Source organism: Garra rufa, chromosome 21 (genome assembly GCF_049309525.1).
Source record: "Garra rufa chromosome 21, GarRuf1.0, whole genome shotgun sequence".
Lineage (NCBI taxonomy): Eukaryota > Metazoa > Chordata > Actinopteri > Cypriniformes > Cyprinidae > Garra > Garra rufa.
In genome coordinates this window covers 21,916,476-21,938,586 of record NC_133381.1, presented here as the reverse complement: position 1 = coordinate 21,938,586, position 22,111 = coordinate 21,916,476, and the positions used below count along the sequence as shown (strand labels likewise).

The 22,111-nt window shown below is 37.1% G+C and overlaps 1 protein-coding gene across 1 annotated transcript in view; it reads right to left on the bottom strand.

Moving 5' to 3' along the window:
* Nucleotides 1–21,842, bottom strand: part of sptbn5 (spectrin, beta, non-erythrocytic 5) — a 50,355-nt gene extending 28,513 nt beyond the window's left edge. The window contains exons 1-29 of the mRNA XM_073826570.1: nt 21,720–21,842; nt 17,064–17,231; nt 16,806–16,922; nt 16,568–16,725; nt 16,234–16,462; nt 13,118–13,752; nt 12,752–12,890; nt 11,555–11,778; nt 11,285–11,438; nt 10,904–11,104; nt 10,572–10,778; nt 10,190–10,334; nt 9,941–10,077; nt 9,640–9,843; nt 9,404–9,556; nt 7,603–7,733; nt 7,266–7,517; nt 6,779–7,066; nt 6,459–6,702; nt 5,090–5,229; nt 4,469–4,568; nt 3,849–4,019; nt 3,597–3,761; nt 3,238–3,464; nt 2,045–2,231; nt 1,723–1,923; nt 1,530–1,643; nt 1,292–1,449; nt 1,061–1,193 (exon numbers count right to left, since the gene is read on the bottom strand). Coding sequence (XP_073682671.1) covers nt 1,061–1,193; nt 1,292–1,449; nt 1,530–1,643; nt 1,723–1,923; nt 2,045–2,231; nt 3,238–3,464; nt 3,597–3,761; nt 3,849–4,019; nt 4,469–4,568; nt 5,090–5,229; nt 6,459–6,702; nt 6,779–7,066; nt 7,266–7,517; nt 7,603–7,733; nt 9,404–9,556; nt 9,640–9,843; nt 9,941–10,077; nt 10,190–10,334; nt 10,572–10,778; nt 10,904–11,104; nt 11,285–11,438; nt 11,555–11,778; nt 12,752–12,890; nt 13,118–13,752; nt 16,234–16,462; nt 16,568–16,725; nt 16,806–16,922; nt 17,064–17,231; nt 21,720–21,842 — 5,505 coding nt within the window. The remainder of the gene's footprint in view (nt 1–1,060; nt 1,194–1,291; nt 1,450–1,529; nt 1,644–1,722; nt 1,924–2,044; nt 2,232–3,237; nt 3,465–3,596; nt 3,762–3,848; nt 4,020–4,468; nt 4,569–5,089; nt 5,230–6,458; nt 6,703–6,778; nt 7,067–7,265; nt 7,518–7,602; nt 7,734–9,403; nt 9,557–9,639; nt 9,844–9,940; nt 10,078–10,189; nt 10,335–10,571; nt 10,779–10,903; nt 11,105–11,284; nt 11,439–11,554; nt 11,779–12,751; nt 12,891–13,117; nt 13,753–16,233; nt 16,463–16,567; nt 16,726–16,805; nt 16,923–17,063; nt 17,232–21,719) is intronic.
* Between the last annotated feature and the right edge of the window lie 269 nt (nt 21,843–22,111).

The window sequence follows — 22,111 nt, the reverse complement described above, 5'->3', positions numbered from 1 at the left end:
CACACTGCCATAAAGACTGGATTGGTGGAGTGTTGCAAGGATGTTTGTCCTTCTGTAAGTTTCACCCATCTGCATATATGATCATGGAGCTCAACTAGAGTGACCATCAGCTTCTTGGTCACCACTCTAACCAAGGCTCTTCTCCATCAATTGCTCAGTTTGGCCAGGAGGCTAGCTCTAAGAACAGTCTTAGTTGTTCCAAACTTCTTCCAGAATTTTTTTTGAACGTTTCCCCAGATCTGTGCCTTGATGCAATTCTGTCTCTGAGCTCTACAGGTAGTTTTGTTGACCTCAGGGCTGGGTTTTTGCTCTGATATGCATTTTCAGCTGTTGGAACTTTTATTGGGAGGCAGGTTAACTCCACTCTAAGTGTAGTAACATCTACAAGTGATATGAATGCTCCTGAGCTAAATTTCAAGTGTCTCAGAAAAGGGTATAAATAAATGAATAATTTCAGTTTTTTATTTATAATGAATTTGCAAAGTTGTTAAACCTGTTGTGCTTAATCATTATGGTTTATAAAGTGTAGACTGATGTGAGGAAAAAAAGTTTAACATAAGGCTGCAACATAACAAAATGTGAAAAAATGGAGGGGTGTGAATACTTTCGCCAGACAATGTATTTGAAAATCATTGTGACAATAGGTTATAATAATTAGCTTTTATATTTATATTGTCACTGCACTAAAGGCATAAAAAGTAAAAATATTAAAAGGCATAAGATATTATTTGGAAAATAAGTTAACAGTGTATCATTCTTATACCCAATACTGAATTAATGTAAAATGTATAAACTTAAAATAAAACAAAAACAGATTTGTTTATTAATTTTTACTATTAAAACTTTGGCTGTCATTAGAATGTCTTAAATATGTAATATTTGTCCTATCATATTAAAACTACGGCCACATACCTAAAGTTAAATTTAGGTTTTATTTTTCTTTTAAAATTTCTTGACCCCAACACCGAATTAAAGTACAGTGTGAAGTAGTTTGAAGATCAATACACCGGACAATGACAAATCATTGAGCAAGTAGTCTGCAACAGATCGCTAGTCTCACCAGTGCGTTTTCATAATCGCTCCCAAAGTCATTAGAGGCGGCAATCTGTGTCTGCTGAGTAATCCATTCCTCCAATTCAGCAGACTCGCGCTTAAATTCATGTAGGTGTAAAGTCTCTCGCAGCCTCTGCTCTCTGTTGCAATGACATATGTTTGTTTTAACAAGGCAAGACAACATGAGGGTGTGTACTTCTGTTAGTTGTGCAGTTGTATCAACTCATTGTTATTATACCTGACTTTTGCAGAGTGCTGAACCTCATTTAGTTTAGATTTAATGTGGTTGCAGGGCTTGTTCAGCTCCTCTAAACCCCACACACGTACAGCCTGCTTAACGTTTGACTTGAGTTCATCTACTTGAGCAGCAAGTACCTCAATCTGCCCCTCCACTGCCTGAAGAAACAAACCAGTATGTGCTGTTAACATGTTAAAACCTTAAGCTATTGCATTAGTACAAGCCAAAGATTACTCACCTCGTGCTGCTTTATTAGACTCTGAGTAGCTAATTCAGTCTTGCCATAATCAGTGCTGACCAAAGCTGAGGTTTCTGACAGAAGGGTTTCTAGCTCAGTGCAGTCAAGCAAAATCTAAACATCAGAACCAAAACGTTAACACCAATGGGTTGAATAATTACCGGGCCAAAAATAAAACTGCAGACACTCTTACCTGCTCTCTTGTGACTGCCTTGTTAAGTTCGCCAGACCGTTTCTCACACATTTCCTCTAAATTCTCCCATTCTGCACTCAGTTCCTCACACCTTTGCTGTACCTCCTTACCATTCCACTGATTGGACCGGGCCATGGCTCGTCCTTTGTCCAGTACTCGTTGCAAATACTGGCTGTGGGCATTTACCTCTGCCTGCAGGTCCTGGAGGGTTTTGAAAGATTTAACAGTTACAATGAATACAGCTTTACTCTGGAACTTTACAAAGAAAGGTATAAAGTTATTAAAACTATTTTTGTATTCATACACTCAAATCTAATCGCACCTTGTGTTTTTGAAGCAGGCTAACTGCCCCTGCCAGAGATCTTCCGTAGTTTGTAGTATCAGCTATAGGGTGATGCTCTGATATCCAGTTTAGCTCTAGGTCTACATCATGGTAAAAGCTATATAGAGCCACATCTGCCTCTAACTGGCTCCTGCGATGATCCAAAGGTTTCTGTAGAGACTTAAATCTGCCAATTAAAACAGAAGCTATCTTAAAGTATGCGGATAAATCAACACTTTTGTACTGATTGACCCTGTATGTACTTACACTACCAGTCAAAAGTTTTTGATTTTTAAAGTTTTTTAAAGAATTCTCTTCTGCTCACCAAGCCTGCATTTTGCATTTGACCCAAAATATGAGTAATATTGTGAAATATTTTTTACTATTTAAAATAACTGCTTTCTATTTAAACATATTTTAAAATGTAATTTATTCCTTTGATCAAAGCTGATTTTTTAGCATAATTTCTCCAATCCTCATTGTCACATGATCCTTCAGAAATCAATGTATTATGCTGAAACATTATTATTATAAATATTTAAAACAGCTTTTATTAGAAACAGTAAATTTTTATTAGATTTTTTGATGAATAGAAAAATCCAAAAATCAGCATTTATCTGTAATAAAACATTTGTAACATTATACACTATTCAATTCCATTTTAGTGGGAAAGAAATTGTAGAAATTATGCTTTGAAGGATGCTTTAAATTGATCAAAAGTGATGATAAAGACATTTATAATTTTACAAAAGATTTCTATTTCAGATAAATGCTGTTCTTTTAAACTTTCTATTCATCAAAGAAACCTGAAAAATTCTACTCAACAATAAATGTTTTTTAAAGCAAATCAGAATATTAGAATTCTTTCTGAAGGATCATGTGACTAGAGTAATGATGCTAAAATTTCAGCTTTGAAATCACAGGAATAAATTACATTTTAAAATATATTCAAATAGAAAACACTTATTTTAAATAATACAAATATTTCAGAATTTTACTGTTTTTGATGTACTTTGAAAAAAAAATCAGATTTGGTGAGCAGAAGATACTTTTTAAAACTATTTGAAATCTTATTTAATAAAAAAAAAACTTTTGACTGATAGTGTATAATTGATCATTAATTTATTAGCTTTTGTTTCCCTAAAAACAGGGAATTCATTGTAGGTATGTTTTGATGAAAAACAAGTACTAACAGTTTCAGGTAAGTGTCAGTCTCCCTTAGAATGCGTTGGGAGTCAAAATGGTTGGTGGCCAGGTGTTTGGCACGGGTGACAATGGAGTTGATTTTTTCTGCAAGTTCTTGAGCCTCCTCCTCCAGCTGCTTGTGCTCCTTCAGGAGCTGTCTGCTTGAACGAAGGTCATGACCCCTGATTGCATTCTGTAACATTCTCTCAATTGCCTCAATCTTCAGTTTTGCATCCTGAAAATATGCAGATACTTTAAAATATAATAATGAGAGCTCACTTACTTTTTCAATGATAAATCTAAAGAAAAAATGCTTCAATGCTGTTCTGTAGTAGTCAAAAGTAAAACAGAGCTTGAGTTTAAGTACCTGAAGCAGCTCCATGAGTTGCTCCTGCTGGCCAGCCTGTCGTAGTTTGTCCCCTCTTTCTGCCATCTTCTTCTGGAGTTCAGTCCACCTTTTGCGTACCTCTCGAGTCTTTCTCTGTATGCTCTGGCTGTTGGAGTGATCCTCTGCTAACATCTCCTCTCCAGTCTAACCACATGAAATCCAATCATCAAAAATGGCACAGCTCTTATGTTGCTTGAAAGAGTAAACAATACATCTGATGTGGTGCTGTACCTCAGTCAGTCTGTCTATGAGGACTTGATTGGCCTGCATCTCTTTTTCTGCCGCCTCATGTTTTTTGAGCTTCCGAAGGATGTTGGTTGGATCTCTATATGATTCGTCCTCAGCAATCTCAAACTTCTCCTCTATCCACAGCAGCACCTCTTCTGCATCTCTTAAAAATTCCTATGCATCGGAAAGTATTTTAAAGCACTGTAGAGTAGACATTTAATTTTTGTTGTCTGATAAATAGTTACTAACACATTTTGGGCCAGATTTACTAACAGCTTGCACCAGCACAAACCATCTTTTGGCATTAAAATAGTACTGTCAGGATTTACTAAAGACGCGCAGTGAAGAATTAGCACTGAAAAGGTGTGGACACAGTTATTTTTGTGCCTGACTATGAATATGCATTTGTAGTCGTTTCCCCATCAGACACAAAATTTATGGGAGAAGAGTATTAAAAAGAAATAAATGTGCGCATTGTCAGTAAATCGCCCACAAAATTTTCCCCTTCAATTGGCACTTTTATGGAATTGCGGTCTAATGCTATTTTTAGTAAATCTGGCCCTTTAACTTCCATTATTTAGAAATTACGCTGTAACTTTCCAAAATATAAACTGAAGTTCTACCTGGTACTTTTTTGAAGCAAGTAAATCAAGCCTCCTTAATTTACAACTTTCTTTCAGCTTCTTGTATCGATCTTGAATGACCTTTGATCGCTGTTGAACTCTGGAAAGGGGTAAATGCCACAGTGAAGAGAAGTGAAGATAATAACACTTATAATTAGCAATCATATTTATCTGTGACCCCGGACGACAAACCCAGTCTTAAGTAGCATGGGTATATTTGTAGCAATAGCCAAAAATACATTGTATGGGTCAAAATGATCAATTTGTACTTTTATGTCAAAAATCGTTAGAATATTAAGTAAAGATCATGTTCCATAAAGATATTTTGTAAATGTTCTACCGTAAGTATATCAAAACTTAATTTTCCATTGGTAATATGCATTGCTAAGAACAAATTTAAAGATGATTTTCTTAATATTTGGATTTTTTGCACCCTCAGATTCCAGATTTTCAAATATTATCCTTACAAACCACACATCAATGTAAAGCTTATTTATTCAGCTTTTAGGTGATGTATAAATCTCAATTACAAAAACTTGACCCTTAAGACTTGCTTCGTGATCCAGGGTTATGTTTAGTATTAACAATATTATGTAAAAACAAAGAAAAGACTATACTTACTCTTTGGCGGCAAAGTTACGCTTGCTGATGAGCTCCTGGCTCTTGTCTTGAAAGAGGTTAATAGATCGCTCTAGTGCCTCAAGCAAAGCCTCAAGCTCTTCTTGCCGGCCCAGTAAACTGTGAACGCTGTCCACAGAGTCCTGTACAAAATTATGCATTAAATATTTATCTCTACTTTTCTGTATTTATATAGTGATTTATTTATCTTCCTTTGACAGAAATGTGCTTAGAGATATGAAATGAATTAATATCTATCATGACAACTCTTAGAAGATTTTGGCATAGTAATGGATATGACAATGATAATGTATTTGGTCTTGATGGAGTAGATCTGCATATGCAGATGTAGCAGATCTATACAGGTGGAGCTGGGGAGGTGGAGGGTTTCAGAGGAAAGCATGCTGTAAACTGCTCTAGTAACAGGGTTTCTGCAGGATTTTCAAATCTTATTTAATGTCTTTTAATGTCCTTTTTAATGCCATTTCTAACATTTTTAATGCCATACGCAAACAATAACTAACACGCCTGTGTATGAATGCGTGTATATTATAATGCATTTTTTTCATGCGGTCTTACAATGAGGCAACAATGAACATATATTACTCTGCTGAACATAATTAGAAATGGATCAGGAGACAGCTTAAAATGTCAGCGTTTATTTGCAGATTTGTGTCCCTCAGACTTCATATGCGATTTAACGGCGTTGATTCCCATTGTACCCAACTTAAACACCCTCTTACAAACATTACAAATTCGTTCTCCATTTTGACCTTCAACAGGCTGCAACCATGTCTTAAATTGTTCATCCTCCAGCCACGTTTTCTGGAATTTGCACTTTCCCATTTTTCTGCTTTATTTTTTCCCCCTCCACATCACAGTCGGCCACTCTTAAAAAGTCTGTGTCACACAATTTTGGACCGGCCAGAAGCAATTACCAAACTGGTTCCGTGTTTCTCATACTTCGCGACAGTGAATCAAAGTTATTAATCATACAGGCTATATTCAAGATAAATTGGTAATATTTGTTTCTTCAACACTATCTAAAGTTTTAATGCCCGTATAAAACAATTTAATGCTTTTTAATGCCATTTAAGGCCTTAATTTTCGCAAAATCAATTTAATGACTTTTAATGCTTTTTAATGCCCTGCGGAAACCCTGAGTAAATGCTAACCAGCCATTTAAAATGTAAAGCAATAAGCTCATTGGCTGCGTATGTGCCAAGCAGTTTAACACTGTGAATATCATCAGTTTAAGTCAACAACCCATCAGTCTGCGCCATCAAGAGTATCATGACAGAACTTGACATTTAACAAACACATTAAAATAACAGAAGAAATTAAATGTCACTGTATCATCTCTTTCATTTACCCCCAAGTCTCTGACTTTCAGTCTGGCCTCATGACCAGAAATGGTGGCCTCTATGCGATCTGCTTCCATATTCAGCTTTTGAAACTCCACTGCTTGCTCAAGCCTTCTGTTGCGACTAGACCACAGTTTGTCCAGCTGGCTCAACTCGTTATCCAACTTAGTGAGTGTCTGCTGAACATCTTTAGCTCCTCTTCCTCCAGACGCCACCTCCAGAGACTGACCCAGCTTCTCCATATCTCTCAATCTGAAATAATGTTAACGTCAATCAAAGTAACTACGATTGATTTACAGAATAAAGACCAACACAACTAACAACTAACTTTGCTCTCTGAAGTTCAATCTCTTGCTTCAGATCAAGATGCTCCTTGAGCAGGGCTTGAGCAGATGCTACATCAGATCCATTGTCATCTTCCAGAAGGTGCTCTTTTGTTGCCTCACCCCATAGCAACAGGTCTCTGGTCTCTTTCTGAAAGCGTTGTAAGCGGCGGGCTTCCTCAAGCATCCGTTGTCTCTCAATAGCTTGTGCTTTCAACTGCCGCAGAAGGTCTTCCAGAGCACGTACTTCTTCCATGATCGCAGCGCTCTCTGCAGGACTACAATCCTGTTTCCTGTAGCATAGCATTGGGATGTATAGTTAACAGACAGATAATTGAGAATTGATTTAGTTGTACTACTTTATACATAACAGTGGACATTCTCCTGTAAGTTAATGTTGTGATGGTCACAAGCTGTGCCAAGGTTAGTAGCCATAAACATATCATCAAAAAGAAGTGGTACTGTAATAACTTTGTTTTGTAGCAAACCTACATCCTGGCCACACTTTTAAGATACTCTATTTTCCTTTCCAGAGCTTCTATGTCCCTCTCAGCTTGGGCTTGTCTTTGTTCCTCAGTCTGGAGGGCTGATGGTGAGCTTCCCACATCAGGTGTGTCAAGCTGGACTAGCCTATCCTGGAGCTGAGCTTGGACTTCTTGGCAGGTCTGCAGGAACGACTTCACATCAGCGGAGCTAAGCAGCTCATGAGCCATTTCATCCTTTAGTTTTTGAATGTGCTCCCACCTGGTCATACAAAAAAACACTTTAAGAACACAATAGCATGGTGGGAATGGTACGGCTGCATCACTGCTGATTTTAGCCTTCATACCTGCGGGTTACGATTCCAAGCCTGAGCTGAATCTCTTTTTTCTTGCTGTGCTGTTTTTTCACAAGCTCATCTCCAAGCTTGGTAATGTCATCGAGTTGCTTTCTACCACTGGCTAGTTCGGTAAGAAAGTTCTGTGTATAACATTGAGAAAGAAGTGAATGTTTTAAAATCAAAGTACTACCATGTTATCCAAGGAACACATGGGGCGTTCTACAGAATTGGTCCAAACTGCTGTCCCACAACCAAAATTTTTTTTTAAAAAAGCATTTAAGTATTTAAATCTTAGATGTTTACTAATATCCTTCTATTATCAATTGAAACCCCTAATAATATTTAAAATATTAGTAAGCTTAATATATATAAAAGCATAATTTAATGAGTACTTTCAATTGGGAGGTGGCTGTCTGAACCCTAACCCCTAAATTTCAACTAACGAAAATTATATTGAAATAATTTTCGTATTTTTTTCCATTTTTATTTTTAAAAGAATCTTTTTGGTTTAAAAAAAATAGTTAAAAAAATATACATTTATTTTATATTTTCTTTGTAAATGATAAAACTCTTTGTACAAAAAATCTGCCCCGCACAAACAGTGCGTGTTTTAGTCTACTGGCTAGGACTGATTTTAACTACACCCCTACATTTATGATCAGGGAAATGTTAATGTGTCACTCTCTTTCATAGCTACATGGTGAGTAAATAGGCCCATCACTTTGAGGTAAATGTTGTTCAAAAGACTGCTTGTAACACCTTTTTTCTGCAATTAAGCACCTTTTGGGAGTTTTTCCATAACATTTAGATTTTATATGTGTACCACTGTCAGAACTGTGCTTGCTAACCATGTGCTGATCAGTATCATTGAGCTAGGTTGAAAAGTATCTAAAATTGCCACTACCGAAACATTTGGTGGAGTTTCAGTAGTGACATCTTTGGTTTTTTTTTTGGGTGTTATCCCATAAAATTTTTACTACTGTAACAATTACAGACAAAACATGTCATCATTGTTTCAGTAGTGACAAAATGGAACACATAATCCTCATATTTGGGGGGAAATAAATACAATTTTAGTACAGTTATGCAAATTTTCTCATATTTTAGTATGTTTTAGTAGTGTTTTAGTTTGCAAGTTAAAATCTGTAATGTGATGTGGTTGCTACCAAAGCATTACTGTCACTACCGAAAATGTGCAGTCACTACCAAAACATGGGATGGTTTGTCAAAAACAAAGTATACTGAATTATCAACAATAATGTTATGATAGTTTTCGGTTCAATGTACATCAAACTAATGAATCCTTAGCTTTGAAATCAGTATGATCAACTTTTTGTCTTTTACAAAGAAAATTTTGATTCAAAATACAACAAATCTCATAAATTGCACTAGAAATATTGTTAAGCATGTAATCGTTATTATTTACCTTATTATTTATAAAATAGCAAAAAATACATATTTATAATGTAGACGTAAGCAAAATCTTAATAGGTCAATATAACCCTTCTAATCAATTTATTATTACTGTGTTTATGTAGTGAAATATTTAGGGGAGAGGTCAAATATTCCAAAACTTTCGGAAAATACAATATGACAATTAACTGCACAATTACTAAAAATGTCTACCTTGGATATTATACAATTTGCATGCATACAATTTTTTCGAAAAAGACATTTTTTTTTTTCAAGACGTTTCTAACTCTGACTTTGGTTCAATTCCGTACAATGGCCCATACATGTTGGAGGTACTTCTTTAAGCAAGTCCAAGGCTCTGAATATTACGTTCAGCATGTTTTCAAGGCAAACTGACCTCATATTTGGCTTGTACAACCTCTAAGTTGTTAGCATTGGAGCTAAAAGTGTTGAGGACATTCTCCTTGTCTCCCATCCAGGACTCAAACTCCTCACAAGCGTTGTAGAACCTATGTAGTCGTGCAGTGTCATCCAGGATCTTATTTTTTGACTGATGGAAGAAAATGCTATTTTAATGTCTGGAAAATGTTTAAAATAATCTAAAATGGTAAAGAGTAAAGGTTGAATATGTACCTGTGCTAAATTATAAAGGTTGTTGAAATCCTTTTCCAGACTGCTTTGTGTGCTCTCTATTGTGTCTTTTTGGAAGTCTGGGTCAGGCAATGATGAGGTAGATATTTCAGCTGTGCCACGCCGCATAGAACGAGTACGGCGAGGTCGGCTCACTTTCTTTTTTGGACTCTCAGCTTCTCCATTCGCAGTTTCAGGTGGTGCATTCTGCATTCAATTGCATCAAAACACAAGCAAAAACTGTCTAGTAGATGCAAGAGGAGTTTATGATTCTTAAGATATAGTAGATATTCAAGAGTCTTACAGAAGACGGCATCTCTCTGATGTATGTAGGAGACACTAGTTGCTCATTTCCTCTGCTGTCTCGAAGAAGCAACTTATCATCTTTATCCCTGCTGATAATTGTCAATATTTCTCCTCTTTCCCAAGTTGCTATAGGACCTGATAAAATGGTCAAGATGAGAAGAGAAAGGGAAACGGATTGATTGTACACAAACAGACAATCCAGACCAGTAGCATTTATCATTTTCAAACACTAAAGGATGCTGTGTACCTCTGAATCTGAACCTAATCATTGCTTGTTCTTGTGGTAAAGCCTTGCTAAGGACTTTTCCTCCTTTGTCAGCTTTTTTATCCTTCTCATCTTCGCCATCAGATGAATCACTGTAGTGGACCATTCTACTTTGCTGGATTTCAGTCTTAAATTGATTAAAAAATGTGTCAGTGCCATTAAAGCTGTATCCATAAAATTATGCAGTAATTTCTGTTTTATACTAGCAATAATTCACATTTATTTCATAGATATACTAGGTTTCATCATTGCCCTTCCTGAAGCAATATTAGAAGATAATTCAGACAGATTAAGTGCTGCAATTGTATAATAAAATAATTTGTGGGTTCTTTTTGCGTAATGAATTATTTTGGTCATGACTCACAGTAAGAGGAGCAAGTTGGGCAGCACTCTTGGCCTGCTCACCCAGCCGTTTCACTTCTGAGGCATATGCTTCCATTTCTTTCTCCACTCTTTGGTGACGCTGGAGCAGAGCAGTAGTGCTGGCCTCATCCTTTCCATAATCCTCATCAACGAGAAGTGGTTTGCGGTCATCAAGCCACGAGCTGGCTTCGGTAACATCTGCAAAATACTGAGGGAAAGGAGGAATGGCATTTAGAACATATTTTTGTCCCAACTACTATTTGATCTACTGAATCATAATTTCTCACTTTCCACTTAGAAGGAACCTATATATTAGCCAAGTCTGGTTTCTACCTGCTTGATGACATTGGCTGCATGCAGCCTGTTTTTTCGAATAGTGACTTGTTCCTTAAGTTGCTGCCATTGTTTCTGAAGAGTCCGAATCCACTTTTGAATGTCTCTCTCATTGGGGTGTCTCCCTCTGCACAGCTCTTGGCCTCTGGATAAAACTCCGGAGCACAGAGACTCCTGTGATTGAATCTCTGCCTCTAAAGCCTGCAACATACATAGCAATTTTTGCTAATCTTAGCAGCTCTGATCCAGTCACACTGTGGTTAAGCAACATTAGTCTGCTCCTCATTATAGATGTGCTTATAAGTATATAATTATTTTGAGATGGGTTTCTTCAGGGCTACCATTTTGTATTTTATCTTATAGTATCTGATGGCAACATACCTTGTGTTTTTGAATGGCTTGCTGGATTTGACTGAGGTCTCTCCCCAGAGATGCTGCCTGTAAGAGAACCCATTTCTCATAGATCCATGCTTCTAATTCTTCACAATCATAGAAATATTCAAAGAGCTTCAACTGTCCCTCCAGAGCTTTTCTCCTTTTTTTTCACAAAAAAAGATCATGTTATTGCTGTACAGTATATGTTTAAATAAGTTTTTTTCTAAGTCTTACAAATGTTCACAAAGTTCAGTTGGAAAGGTTTAAAGAGTTTACCTGTTCTTGTTGCGCACCAGCAAAGAGTTGTACTGGCTGTTAAGATCTTTAACTCCTCTCTCGACTTTTGTGGCACCTTTGTTTTTAACCTTTAAGGCACTGCTGCTTATGGCATTCAGGGTTTCTCCAAGTGAGATGATTTGAGTGTCTAGTAAGTCTTGCTTTTGCAATAGGGCTACGACCTCTGGCAGCTGTTTTCCTAAGTCAGAGGAATCTACCTGGGCCTAGGAAAGAAAGTAATTTTCAAGTGATAATGCTTAGCTCATAAATATTTTTATTTAAAACCGTCCTGAATAAGATATTTCACATAAAAGATGTTCACATATAGTCCACAAGAAAAGATAATAGTTGAATTTATAAAAAATGAACCCGTTTAAAAGTTTACATATGCTTAATTCTTAATACTGTCTTCTTACCTGAATGATCCACAGCTGTTTTTTTGTATAGTGATAGTTGTTCATGAGACCCTTGTTTGTCCTGAACAGTTAAACTGCCTGCTGTTCTTCAGAAAAATCCTTCAGGTCCCACAAATTCTGTGGTTTTTCAGCATTTTTGTGTATTTGAACCCTTTCCAACAATGACTGTATGATTCTGAGATCTTTTCACACTGAGGACAACTCATATGCAACTATTACAGAAGGTTCACATGCTCACTGACGCTTCAGAAGGCCAGGGGTGTAAACATTTTATTCCTATTTAGTACTGCTCTTCAGAAGCTACAGAAGATACTTACATGTTTCCCAGAAGACTCTTAATGCATTGTGTTGAGCATTTGAACCTTCTGTAATAGCTGCATATGAGTCCCTCAGTTGTCCTCAGTGTGAAAAGATGGATCTCAAAATCATACAGTCATTGTTAGAAAGGGTTCAAATATACAAAAATGCTGAAAAACCAAAGAATTTGTGGGACTTAAAGGATTTTTCGAAAGAACAGAAGTCAGTTTAACAGTTTAGGACAAACAAGACTCTCATGAACAACTATTACTAAACAAAAAAACAGCTGTGGATCATTCAGGTAATAACACAGTATTAAAAATTAAGCCTACGTAAACTTTTGAACGGGGTCATTTTTATAAATTCAACTATTATTTTATCTTGGGGACTATATGTAAATATGTCATTTAAATTTTGCAGATTCTCCAAGGTGTATGTAAACTTTTGACCTCAACTCTATATCAACGAAATTTGACTCATTCACCTGTAATTCCTTTAGGTCCACAGATATTAACTCAATATCTCTGAGAACAGCAAATGTATTCACAGCATCTCCTGCATGTTCTCTCTGCTGCTGCAGAAGCTGCTGCAAAGCTTGCCATCGGTTCATGATATCATCATTCCTGTCGTGTACAAGATAGTAATGAAACATTAATAAGATAATAAGCACATATTATCTACTAATAAGTAATGCTTCCACACCTATTAAATGTTTTTACTTAGATAATGTATAGTCATTTTCAACATCCAGCATTAGTGGAAAAGTTTTACTAGAAATACATTTTTTGACATGTCTTTTCCACTGCGTTATAGCAGGACATAAACTACCTGTTATTTTTTGCCCCCTCACCTGCGAATCACTTGTGCTTTGCTGTGATAGTTCTCTTTTTCAATAACAGCGGCCATTTTACTCAAAGCGTGGAAACGCGGTTCATGAGCCAGCACGTCGGTTTCCAGGGCCTCCAGTTTGCGAGCCACTTTCTCAGCTTCCTCCAGTCTCTGCAGGCCTCCCAGGTCTTGTTGTTGGATCAGTTTTAGAGTGTCCTCCAGGTAGCTCTCCCTCAGCGTAGCCTTACGGCCAAACTTCTGGGCCAACTGTTCCAGCTGCTCCAGCTTCATCAGCGCAATCTGGAGGGCCCGCTCTCGCTGGTGTTCTGCACGCTCTAGCAAGGTCCAGTTCCTTTCAATATCCCCCATGGTCTTGCCTTCTGGAGGAATATAGTCCCACTGGTTGTTGGCTCTTAGCTTGGTTCGCAAGTTGAAGAGGTGGGCCTCGATAGCCCCTCTCTCCTGGTACTTGGGAGGTTTCTCAATAGTGCGGTATTTCTTGAAGGCAGAAACCAGATGTTGCATTTCACGCAGGGAGTTGGGGAAAGAACGGTCATTGAGCTCCATGACCTTGGTCTTGATCCAACGTAGTAAGTCAGACACCATGCTCTCATACATGCGCTTCATATTATCCAGCTCTTTCAAAAGGTCCACAATCTGCAGGCAGAAATAAAATATATACTTTAGAAAACACTAATGTTGAAGCAATTGAATGAAATTTAGAAGCACAGCAGGACAGTACTAAACGTGTATTTCTTTGAAGGATGGGTGATTTGGGAGCATGTTTTTGTTTAGCAGCTACACTGACATCTATCTACTGAATACACACCTGTCCCACTTCTGGAACACTCCTCTGCGGCTCAATAATTGTTTGTCTCATGTTCTGCCATCGCAGCCAGTGACTGCTGAAATAGCCACTGAAAGCCATTGTCATCTAGAGTCCCAACAGCGTCACACCTGAGAGCTGCCAGTCTTACCATAAATGAACTCAGAGTCTTGACATCTCAGAGCCTGGCTGGGCTTATCTCCGTCCCATCCATCCAGCCAACAAGATCTGTCTGTCATTGTTTAATACACTTTTGTGACAGCTAACACTACTCCACAGCTGTGACCCAGTCAACACATACCGCTATTTCTATTCACACTTGTGGACATGGTGGTGAGTGAAAGTGTCGTACTGCACAGGCAGAACAGGACACTTCACGCCCCTGTTTCTCTTCTTGTGTATCCTGCCAGCATGTTAATGGCATCGCATGACCTCTGAGCTCATCTTTGCTGGATCAACTCCTCCTCTATGAGGACTTCTTCCTCCATATTGTCAGTATTATCCGAAAAGCTGTGTCTTGTGTAGCTGTGCAGTGCAGGCAACTAACTTTCTTGGTTAGCAGCATTTACAGCCCAGAGTTTACACTGATCTGATTAAGACCTGGGCTCCTCCTTTTGACCCACAGTCAAATCCACTAATCCTAAAGAGTTTCAGATTAGAGTCCTGATTCAACACCACAGTAGCTGCAGTTGATATTTTGACAAACAGAGGGCGCCAGTGATTAACATTTTCCAAAAAAGCTTTGCATAAACGTGCCTGGAAGGACATGCTCATGTGACATTGCTTTGTCCTAGTAGACCAAAGCAAGAAATCTATATCTTTGCTATAACAACCACATCTATTCCAAACCCCCAAGGGAATAAATCTTATATAACTAATAACTATATTAGCATTAGTGCAGTTCATAGTATTAGTACTACTACTACTTAAATTGCTAATATATACACAGTTGAGGTCAAAAGTTTACAAATACTTTGCAGAATCTGTTAAATGTTAATTATTTGAACAAAATAAGAGGGATCATACAAAATGCATGTTATTTTTTATTTAGTACTGACCTGAATAAGATATTTCACATAAAACACAATTACATATAGTGAAAAAATAAAAATTACCCTGTTCAAAAGTTTACATACACTTGGTTCTTAATACTGTGTTGTTCACAGCTGTGTTTTTTTGTTTAGTGATAGTTGTTCATGAGTTCCTTGTTTGTCCTTAACAGTTAAACTGCCCAAAATTCTTCAGGAAAATCCTTCAGGTCCCACAAATCCTTTGGTTTTTTTTGTGTATTTGAACACTTTCCAACAACTGTATGATTTTGAGATCCATCTTTTCACACTGAGGACAACTAAGGGACTCATATGCAACTATTACAGAAGGTTCAAGCACTCACTTATGCTCTAGAAGGAGAAAACAATGCATCAAAAGCCGGGGGTGAAAACTTTTGAACAGAATGAAGATTTTTCTTATTTTTCCTAAATATCTTTTTTTTTTTAAATTTAGCACTGCCCTACAGAAGCTACAGAAGATATTTACATGTTTCCCTGAAGACAAAATAAGAAAATAAAATAATTGACCATGATCTTAAAATTCTAATGCTCTTAATGCATTGTGTTTCCTTCTGAGGCATCAGTGAGTGTTTGAAGCTTCTGTAAAAGTTGCATATGAGTCCCTCAGTTGTCCTCAGTTTAAAAAGATAGATCTCAAACACGCAAAAATGCTGAAAAACCAAAGAATTTGTGGGACCTGAAGGATTTTTCTGAAGAACATCTGGCAGTTTAACTGTTCAGGACAAACAAGGGATTAACAACTATCACTAAAAAAAAAAAAAAAACACAGCTGTGGATCATTCAGGTAACAACACAGTATTAAGAATCAAGTGTATGTCACTATTTTAACAGGGTTATTTTTATTTTTAATATTTTCAAATATTATTTTCTCTTGTGCACTATATGTAAATGTCGTTCAGGTCAGTACTAGATAAAAAACAACATGCATTTTGTATGATCCCTCTTATTTTGATCAAATAATTACCATATTGAAGATTCTGCAAGGTGTTTGTAACCTTTTGACCTCAACTGTATGGCTCGGGTCACTCCATCAATATAAGGTTATGGTTAAAAAAGGTTAAAAATCATAAGCCTAATTACTAAGAAGAGTAATTGAACACCTTCTCTAAACCAACAACCGAACCCCTCGATCTACACCACAACACATTAAAAAACGTACAACTTTAAAGTTATGTACAGTGCTAGTGATGCTTCCCATTGTATTTAACATTAACTTAAAATGACACTTGTTTGCTAACTAACCTTAGCTATCCGCTTCTGGATAGTCTGACCCTGCTTCATTTTGGAGAAGTAGTGGTAGTACAAGGAGACGTAAGTCATGATAGACTTCTCATCGGGATGGGGCACCATGACATCTTCCACATCCAGGAGCTGCATTATACTAAACTCATCCTCTGCCAGAGCGAAAGCATGGGTGAGGTTCCTCTTTGGATCATCTTGGCGTAGTCGGTTGTAGTCAAAAAGATCAGGCCTGAAACAGTGTTATCATAATATCATGAGACTGTAGTAGTGAAACGGGAACATAGTCAAATTCCATTCCTTATCAAAAGAGAATGCTGTCCACTGAAAATACTACCGATGGGCGTGAATAAGAGCATTGAAGGCCAGTCCATCTCTCCAGCTGCTTGAGAAGTCTTGCACATTTACATTGGCATAACCGGCGGTCTTGCGCTGACACCATATCAGTAGAGCTTCTTTGGCTGAGCGCTGAGCACCACTGGCATCACCACTAGCCTGAAACCAAAACAGAATGTAAACATGAGCTTACATTTTGCTTTTAAGAAAGTTCACTGGGGCCACTCTTAAGGTCTTACCTCAACGATATTGATGGCTCCAATCTGGAAGCGGAGAATGATGATCCAAATTAAGCCCAGGATCAGGGTTCTGTCTCCATCAACAACATTTTCTGGACCAATCAGATCTACTTTGATCTACAGGAAGATGAACAGAGGGGAACAGAATGACATACAATTATAAGTACATAACTTATTGTAGATGTTTACTTTTAAGATGTTATATTGTGGAAGCAATACTTAAAAAAGGTATTTTAATGTGATATTTAGACAGTGTACCTTGGTTTTAAGGAAATTAATGGCAATGCTGTTGTTTTCCAGACAGTGAACTCTTAGGGTGCGTCGACTGGTTTTGGGCAGTTTTTCCCCAGAGATGAGCTCCAAAAGTCGCACGAGATGCACACCAGTTCTTAGTTCAGTATATACGTCAGTCAAGTCAACCTTTTCCTTTAAAGTGAATGCACATTAAAATAAAAATAGATGAGTAATGTTTGCAAACAAACTTTGAAAAAGGTTGAAAAAGCTTTGACTGAAAGTTTAAAGCAGTTGTAAAAGCTTAAAGTTTGAAAGTTTAGATAGATTAGATAATGTTGATAGTAATATTAGCATGCGTCTAGCATGATTAGCATGTTGCTATCATTTTTGTAGCATGATGCTAGCATATATCTATCATGATGTTTTTAGCATGTTCCCTAGTATCATCACTGAGACGTCTATTTGACAATTGTATTTACATCTGCAAGACGTATTTTTTAGAGTGTTTGCTCATCTGCAATACGTCTATTGGACGTTTCCTATCAGATGTCAAATAGACGTAAATTAGATGTCTTTAAAATGTTTAGAATTTAGAATGTATGCAAAACTGACATCTTACAGATGTCTGTCAGACGTTTGTACACAGAAGATGCTTTCCAGATCAAGAGATCTTTAACAGACATCTTGCATACGTACATGTGCTATCTGGGTTAACAGGTTTTTAACAAGATGTTAGCATGTTTTTAGCATAATTAGCTTGTTGTTAAAATGTTGCTACCATTATTAGCATGTAGTTAACATGTTTTTAACATTATAAGCATATTGATCGAATATTTCTAACATGATTAGCATATTGCCAGCATGTTTTAGCATGATTCACATGTTGTTAGCATGATTAGCACATTGCTAACATGATTTAATAGGTTCCTATCATGATTTAACGTGTTTTCCTGGGATATTCATTAAGCTTTGCCAGTCACAGACATGTTAAACACTCCATAAGTCTTATTGTGCAAAAGTTTTCACCTCTTCAATGCAAGTCTATGGGATTTTTGGTGGTTTTGATCCGTAAGCCGGATCAGTTCGAAAAGATATAGCAACTAACTTTAGGACAGTCTGAAGGTCTGACCCAAGTTTGGTGGTTGTAGCTTTAAAGCTTTTTCAAGCCAGCTTAATTACACACATTTCCAACACACCCAGTTTATACAATCATATAAACAATGTGGGAAGACTCCAGCTTACAAGTAACATTGCAGGCAGTCCGTGTCAATTGACAGTGACTTACATGTTCTTATATCCAATAATTGCTTTTGTTTTATGCATCATAGGCAGTTTTAAACAAGTTTAGGCATGAAATCAGCAGTTGGCTTTGTTTTAACATTGTGTTTGGCTAATTGCCACTGTTTTACACTATGACGTGACTCACTCACACTCCTCTCAGTAAAGCCGTCCTGCTCTCAGCTTTCAAGCAAGAGACTTGCAACCACTCCCTAATCCATGTGTTGTGGGAATCTGATGTCTCTCAACAGATCTGCTTACTGCCTCCAATAGGCTCTGCTTACCCAGGGAATGAACTAAGGGAGCTTAGAGCACACCCTGCTCTTCTGGTAGGTCTTCAGAGATGCAGTTCATCACTCAAGAGCGATGATAAAAAAATAAAATCTGTTTGCAATTACGGAATACTTCTTTTTTCTTTCTTTTTTTTTTTTTTTTTTGCAGCTTTCATAATTGCTTTTTAAAACAATGGTACAATGGTCTCTAGCTAACTTGATAACCAACTAGCCTAGGAAATGCTATGTCTTCGGGTGGAGTGGTTTTCTCAGAAAGCAATATTTAGTTATTTAATTATCAGTGTGACCTTTTGTAATAAACATGTTATGAACAGTGTTGTCTGATACAGAACAATACACAGGAGCAACTGAGGAAGAGGAAAAGGAAAGGGAAACATTTAAAGCACATGTCATTCTCCCTGTATACAACTATTAATATAATTGTGAACCCTAACAAGCCAAGGAAGGTCGTTGTAGTACCACTTGTCTGTTTTAACATCTTCCTGCTGTTAGTGTTTATTATGTAAGCGAAGTCTCTCAGTTGGTTCACACAACAATAGTAGTAAGTAGGAGAGGAGGTAATATGTAACCACTGTTAAATATAACATACACAGTGGAAATATCAGGTATAAAAACACTACGTGAAGACAGTGAAGGCGGTACAATTTCCTTCCTAAATCTAATATTGGTGATGTTGAAGTAATACAAGGTAAATCATTTGTGCTTTTCCCTCCCCTGTGCTGATTCAGTCACAAAAGGTTTGCATAACAGTGTATAAAAATTAACTATTGAGTTTTCCTTTGTGTATCTGCCACTTTCTTTCATCATTATTATTAAACTCAGTCTTATGCTGTGTGCACACCAAACGCAAAGTGAATATTCTCATTGCGCCTCCATTTTCACAACCGACGGTGCATTCCAAACTGGATATATTGCCTTCCGAAGGGCACTTTGGAGTGAAAACAATCATGGCCGCCATATTGAAAGGTCGTTCCACTTTTGAAGTACTCAAAACTGGCCAAAACTCAAAACTTCGGAATGAAGGATTTCGAAGGGTACAACTGATGGACACTCCAGGCCCCCATGATCCTCTGTGCTGATTCTTTCTATGATGACGGCACTTCTGTGTGGTCAGGAGATGATGACGCAGAAGGGGACTTCAAGAAACAGTTGTTTGGTGCCCTACACCCTTCAAAGCTTTCACTCCGGAGGGTAAAGCCTTTGAAGGGATTAGGGCATAGGATGGGCCCTTCCAAATTGAACACAGGGAGTATGTGTCGAAAAATTCCTTGCTGATTTGCATTGACTTCCCAGATAGCACATGTACGTATGCAAGATGTCTGTTAAAGATCTCTTGATCTGGAAAGCATCTGCTGTGTACAAACGTCTGGTAGACATCTTTAAGATGTCAGTTTTACATACAATCGAATTCATATACATCTTAAAGACATCTAATAGACGTCTATTTGACATCTGATATCCAGTCAGATGTCCAATAGACGTATTGCAGATGAGCAAACTACGTCTTGCAGATGTCCTGAAGATGTAAATGCAGAAGTCAAATAGACGTCTCTGAGATGTACGTGTGCTATCAGGGTTGGTATGTAATCTACTTGCACAAATAATTAAATTTGCTTTTTGGTGTGTATACAATATTGTAGTGTGTACACTCTAAATGCGGAGTGAATATTTGCATCACGAAACTCACTCTAGTTCGCGGGATGTTTTTCGCGTGACTCGTACAAATAAAACACACATAATGCAATATTGGACATGTTTCATTACATTGTATCCGTGTATCCGGTTTTAAAGGGACAGCAGCCTAATTTTGTTGCTATTGTCTGTCACTCACTGCTCTTGACTCAATCACTTTAGTTGCCCAAATAAAGATTAATCTAAATGTATTTATAGAAATAAATGTCAGCTTGAAAGAATGAAGAATCTGGTAAACAAGCTGTTATAAAGAATGCATAATTAGCCTATATAACCACTGGTATTTCATTGAAAAGAAGACCATGTTCTTGCTTGTTTATGAGAAGTGGTTCACAGCAGTCACAGCAGATAAATCTGCCTATTATGATAAAACATTCATATCAAACCTACACAATGAATTTGGTAATTTTAAAGAAATGCTTAATAAATGCATTACACTGTAAATAAACCCATTAGATTTTAGCTGACTAAATCTACTGTAGATTTAGTCGACTAGAATCTCATGATATTTAGTTGACTAAAACTAGACTAAATCTAAAACAATTCAGATGACTAAAATATGACTAAAACTAAATGGCATTTTAGTCAAAAGACTATGACTAAGACTAAATCAAAAACTGCGGTCAAAATGAACACTGCTTACGAGACAACGTGTCACAAATTCTGCTCATTTGCGTCAAATGCGTCGTCCAGTGCAAATTTGCATTGACTATATATATAGCAAAATGCTAATGGATAAATGCAAAATTTTCTGCTCAAGTAGAAATTTCGAGCAAAGATGCAATATTGTGTGTTCGTGTCATTCGTAACACCTGGCACAAATTTGTGCTTATTCGCATCTTTGTATTGACTTAGTATGTAATCTACTCACACAAATAATTATATTCGTTTTTGGTGTGCACACACCATTATATATGGTGTATATATGTGTATATATGGAAAACAGTGGGCTAACTTGTTTAAATAAGCAACTAAACTAACTCATGAGACAAATACATAAAGTATGTATGGTAAAGTAATGGACAATGATAAAATAATTATGACTTTAGTTGGGTTCAAGGGTTCACAACTTGAGGTAATCATGCTGGAATGAGCATATTATATCATAAAAGGAAGTCACAAGACTGGAGTCACGATTACTAACAGCATATTACACTACATATAATCAGAGTTATCGTGATATCTTGTTGTGAATCATTGATTTCTGTGTAATTTAACTGATGTACCGGCAGCAGATATCACTGATTAAACAAACTGGATTATTTATAGATAGATAGACAGCCATAGTAAGATAATTACTTTGGAAAAGGGTTGATCATGACACATTTGAAATGTAAGCTTTAGTTCAAGTGTGGTTGGTGTCTCTAATTGTAGATCTTGTTGCCTGAACTGAGGTTCATGAGTGACATATTCGTACCCCATTCTTTGAGAAGACACTGTTCATCCATTTTGTGTAGGTCTTCTTCTGCACCGTCATCCGCTGTTCCTGAAGCTCTCGGAATCGGCCATCCGACTCCTCTCCATCTCCCTGTTTAGACATCTCCTGATTGTGTTAGTGCCTGAAAACAACCCATGAAAACTGCTTGTAACTGTTTCAAAAACTGCTGCACCAGAGATTGTTCATTTACAATAAATAGCTTCCCAAGATGAGTTTAAACATTAAGCTGTACACATGATTAGTAAGGCCTTTACGTTTCAAATTGAGCTTTTTCGGGAATTTAAAATAAAAGAGGATAGTACCAAGGAAATGTCATTGTGAAAGTTAAATATGACTAAAGATACATCATTTTCCATTTAGAAATATCCTTT